Below are 5,500 nucleotides of genomic sequence, written 5' to 3'. Positions count from 1 at the left end.
TGTTGAGCAATTTTTCTCTTGGCAAACGCTCATGAATTACAATTTGATAAGGGCAGTTTAGACCCCGATCCCATTTGGATGGAGTATTCGTTTAGCGTCGACGACGTTAATATTTTGCTTGCATGGATTTCAAATCAATAGTCAGTATGGTGTAAAGAATATGATTGAGGGACGGATTGATCTGCAATAAAAGAACCACCAGCCAAGACGTCACCTGATTCAGTATTTCTACCGGTAATACCGCGCAATATTGAACGGTAATTATCGGCAGCCAGCAAGATAGATAACACGAATTTATTACCAAACACCTGCGATCGGTGGGATCAATTTTACCCGAGCCGGACGTGCGTCTAGATACGAGTCTGTACATCTGCGCGTACGTCGCTATTATCGTTGCAAGTATAATCGAGCTGGACGCAGCAAAATGGCGCATGAATATTGACAGGCTTTAACATCAATGGTTAGCAGATTCATAGGTGGACAAACCCCGATAGTGTTTAGTGAATAAGTATGACGATTGTGACAGTGGTAGCAAATGGATCATATTCAGAATGAGGAAGCGAATAATATCCAAATATTATCGACATGTTTAGGAGATGTAAAGACACTTTACATCTCATAACAACCAGCAAAACGACATAACAAACTGTACGTCCAAATTTAAGAATCAAGGAAATAAACTCCTTTGTTAAGGTTATCGGCTCCTGCGATCTTGGAAAGATAAATCGACATCATTAAATCGTAAGCTGCGAGATTCATGATGTCAGAAGATCTGTTGCACGTTTTGGATGAAGATACTTGAATTCGAAGTAGAATGACAATACTGTTCACCAAGAAACTGAATGCAGCGACGACCCAGATGATCGCTCTGATGACTGTGTCACCCATCAGGACAATGCAGGAGGAAAATTGATCTGCTCTGGCAAGGCACTGGTCAACTTTCGAAGCCATGCGGCAAAATTCATAAGCATCAGACTTTAGGGAGACTAATGATGTCAAATTGTCGAATATGCGACTTTCTGCGGAAATATAATTTGAATTTCTCGCTAAATCGAGATTTTAAAGTTTAAACCAGAGAAAGGATATTTCGATATATAGTTGATTCTATTGCTGCTGGAACTCAACGAAGTCATTGAAGATAGACCTTTGAATATATTTGCACCGAATAAAACTTCCTTCCTCCAAATATCGAATTGGATTATCAATTATGAATAGTTCCTATAAACTATACGTGGAATGCATTTAAGATTAATATGTAGTTATTATGTGTAATGTCTAAGGTACGTAGATTGTGCCGGTTTGAGAGCGGGTAGGGCAAAACATTCGAGGAGATGTTAAGCATGGGAAGAAAAACCAAAGATGAAAACGTCAATGAATTCAAAAGATCTCTGTTATTCGACAACATTAGAATTCGAGTTGATACTGTGATGAGAACCAGTGAAACCAACATCCCTACAGTAAACAGGATAACCTTGGCATTTACAACTGCTAGGACACGTGACGTTACAGAAAGCCTCATCGTTAGTGGTAATGTTAAATGCACAACACCATCACACGCTTCAGATTCTGGAATACATCGATGTTCATGGTCGCATTTAAACATTTCTGGATGTGACAATGTCTCGCAGTTTTGCACATCTTCTGGATGGGACAATCCGATTGACCATGCTGCCATAAAGGACTAAAAATCCACCAACAACTCCGAGGCTCACATTTCTCCCGCCCATAAAGAACCGGAAACAGGACACATAGTCCCAAGAGGCACACAGTCCGGGGACCACTATATCAGTGCACGATAAATCGCAGAACACCCATTATCGCTGGTTTGCAGCTATAACAATTTTTCCAGGTATTTCCATGTAATTTGACTTGATGAAGAGAGATAATCGATTGATAACGTTAAGCATTTTATTGTAAAATACAAATAAGTCAGTGCGCCAAAAATTGCAAACTAGAAATGATAGTTATGTACATGAAGTGCCCTAATAACTAGGCCTAGTGTTGTATTGTCTCTAAGAATAAATGTATGAGTAGAATATGATGTACGATGCATTCTATTATACGGATTTATGACTTCCTGAGAGATTTCTGTTTAAACTGATCTTAAAAATTGTAATATCTCAAATTAAGACAATGAGAACGAAAAGAACAAAATCTTGCCGGCGACTGAAACATCACATGATTTTACATACTCCTATGGACATTGCCAATGCCATCAGGATCTCCTATCATGACATGTATTCTCTTTTATGATAATCGGATCAACTTGATTTTTGGATTCGACCTGACTGGCTTTTGTTCTTCGAGGTCTTCCGGCAGTGGTCTATTGGTCGTTTCTGGCAGAATGAAGAAATTCAGCGCAGCGCTCGACAGTGCCACGGCGCCAACAACTACGTACGGCGCAGACTCATGTAGACTACTCTACAAACAAAAATTAATACAATGCATACCATCGGTACGACCAAACATTACGAGGTTGGTATACAATCAATAAAAATCATATTTAGGAGGTTAGGATTAAACAAATCAGCTTACCATCAAAGAAATTTGGGGAGCAATGATTGAACCGATTCTAGCACCCATATATCCTGTACCAGTTGCAGTATTTCTGAAGTAAAATAAACAATTAAGACTCGCTTTAGAATCGATTTGAATTATGTACTCGCTTAGAAACCTAATTTCAAACCTTAAGAAAGTCTTCGATATAATTATGCTAGTCTACGAACGTATCTTACTCACCTCAGTAGCGTCGGATACAGTTCGGCCGAATAGTAGGTCGTAACGCACCAAGCACCGGCTCCGATAATGTATGCGGCAAGGCCGAAATAAGTTACGAACATAGGATTCTTGTCTAGAAAACCGGTCAAATCCATTATCATTATGGCTAATAAGCATAGACCCGGTATACTGAGGGATATCAGCAAGCTGATACGTCGTCCAATCCTGAAAAAGAGCAAAAATCAAAACCATGTTCAAAGTTAACAAGCAACGCCGGAATGCTAAGTGAAATAGATCTCGTGCGGAGTAGTTGCATCAGAAAATGATCGAAAGGCCTAAGTTCAAAAATTTTCTTGGCAAACATACCAATTTACTAAAAATACGAAAGTCCATCTCGTCAGTAAAACACCAGCACCTGATATGAATACATTCAGATACAGATTTCCGGTCATGTCGCTCAGTTGATTAGAAACACCGTAAAACACTAGCGATGTTGCCAGCCTAAATAAACAATTTCAGGAAAAGAAATTAATTTCCCATTGTGGCATTTTATGGATGGATTTTCGAGCATTTAATTCTCGAAATCATTAAGACGAAGTTGATTTGTAATCATCGCAATCTAACGATACTTTTAACACTAGCGTTAACTTGAAGTTATACTTGCCAAGCGTATATCAAAACGACGCTTCGAATAGCCAGTTTCCTTGTGCGGAATAGATAAGTAATATTCAGAGATTTTGCTTTTTTCTTCGCGGTCTCTGCATTGCTGATCAACTCTAGTTTTTCTCGCAATCCGGTCGTATCCTTCGCGTTAATTTTGGCTACGTATTTCAGACAATTTTCCGCTTGGTCGATTTTCTGTTTTTCAACGTACCAGCGTGCACTTTCCGGAAGAAAACTGAAAAGCAAATTTTTCTCCTCAGCTTTGAAGTAATATACATGTATAAAAAGGAACAGCACAAGGAAACCTTGGTAGACATTGCGAAGCACGGAAAATGTTACAATTCTAAATGTTTCAATATTATTCATTTTCGGAAAACATTTCATAATCGGGGGCACTCACTAAACGATTATAGGAAGTAATGGTAAGCTAATGAGACCGGTTGCTAGTGACAGTTTCCTCCAGTCGGGTAACAGGTAAGCCATCAATGCAGTAACGCAATGACCAACCTGCCAACCGAACCGGAACCCGACAACCGTCCGCCATTTTGGATCCATGAATTCCATCGCCAGTACTGCACCATTAGCTGCCAAACATCCTGCAATAACATTTAACGTGGCTATTTCAATGATCGATTACTGTAAGTGTTCAGCAAAAGCCGGCTACCAAATTGAAGGATTCAGAATATTATGATTTTTTTCCGGACGAGGTTGATTTTTAAGAATCGCGTGAACCTACCTACACACATGCCAGCTACAAACCGAATGGTTACGTAGATGGAAACTGAAGGTGCTACAGATACAACAGACTGGGCAATGATAAGGACGACCCAACAAGGTATCAGACTGGTCTTTCGTCCAAAACGGTCAGATATTTGCCCCATTACTACGACACCGACCAATAACCCAACGAAGAATATACTGGCTACGAGTTTAGCGATCCAGCTTTCGTTGCAAACAAGTGCCCACTGAAAAATTTTACAAAATTTTCTATAACCACATGTAAATATTTGAGTGGTAAGAGCGTTCGACTCCTGGGAAGCCAGTTCACGGTTTCGAACCCCGTACATTACCGTAGTGGGCAAGACACTCATCCTCATTGCCTCTCTTAACTGCTCGGAATAAATGGGTACCTGATCTGATAAATGACTCCTGAGCGTCTAGCAGCTGCTCGGACGTTATCTATTCCAAGGGAGAGATGACTGATAAATGGTTGGAGGGGTAGGCTAGGGCTATAATACCACTGGAAAGCACCGTTGAACATTGTATCACAGCGAAAAGGGCGATATAGAAATTAAATTTCGATGAAATTACTATTAATTTAATCACTGGAATCGTTGTACGCTTAACCGAGGAGGTGATAACTGAATGAAATGAGTACCTCTGAGACAATTGATGTGTATTGAATGTTGAAGGTCATATTGTGGCAGTTGTGATTGTCGTTTTTGCAGCTGCCTTCTGTAGCGTTAGCGCTGAACTGAGAACAGTAAGATCCGTTTGACACGTATTTTTCGCATTTCACACAGCTCCAGCCTGGATTTGCACCTTCTATGATGAAGTAAGTCGTTGCACAAGAAGCAGCAAATTCAAAAGAAACATTCACCATAATGTACACGAGAATTTGAAATCGGTTACTACCACCAACAATGTGCAACACATCCTCGAACTTGGCGGGCTCGTGTTCTGTATCATTTTCCACGTCGGCTAATAGACCATCGCCTTCATCGTGTTTGGGAATACCCGTCCCAGCATCGATGCTCGTTGCCAAATCCAACGAGTCTGAACGTAGCTCCTTCCGGTCGTTTTTGTAGTCGATCGATTTTGCCATATTTGCTATATTGTTTACGATGCTTCGATTGTCATCTGCAAAACATACGTTACATAATTCATACTTTTTAGACATTACTTCATGTATTCTACATGAGCACAGATAACATTTCTTACAATATTTCCTTACATAATCTAAATTAAACAGGGAAAGAAAAGGATACAAATATCTTATAATAGAAGTTTTGAACATTTTCTGATGTATAAAGCTAGTCTTCTACCTGTCTTGAACAATTCAATACATAATATAATTTATGCATGTTTGATGCATTGAAATTTGGTATCAATTGCGTTC

At 39.6% G+C, this 5,500-nt stretch overlaps 1 protein-coding gene across 1 annotated transcript; it reads right to left on the bottom strand.

The window, feature by feature from the left end:
• Nucleotides 1-2,167: 2,167 nt before the first annotated feature.
• On the bottom strand, nt 2,168-5,206 carry LOC141902065 (organic anion transporter 3-like). The gene is made up of 8 exons (XM_074789706.1): nt 4,760-5,206; nt 4,118-4,346; nt 3,782-3,977; nt 3,383-3,616; nt 3,085-3,219; nt 2,740-2,943; nt 2,536-2,608; nt 2,168-2,421 (listed from the first exon to the last, which is right to left on the bottom strand). Exons 1-8 carry the CDS (start codon nt 5,204-5,206, stop codon nt 2,248-2,250), a joined length of 1,692 nt encoding a protein of 563 aa, XP_074645807.1. The 3' UTR covers nt 2,168-2,247.
• Between the last annotated feature and the right edge of the window lie 294 nt (nt 5,207-5,500).

This window comes from Tubulanus polymorphus, chromosome 3 (genome assembly GCF_964204645.1).
Source record: "Tubulanus polymorphus chromosome 3, tnTubPoly1.2, whole genome shotgun sequence".
Lineage (NCBI taxonomy): Eukaryota > Metazoa > Nemertea > Palaeonemertea > Tubulaniformes > Tubulanidae > Tubulanus > Tubulanus polymorphus.
Note: the sequence above shows the minus strand (reverse complement) of the source record. Positions and strands in the feature narration are given on the sequence as shown.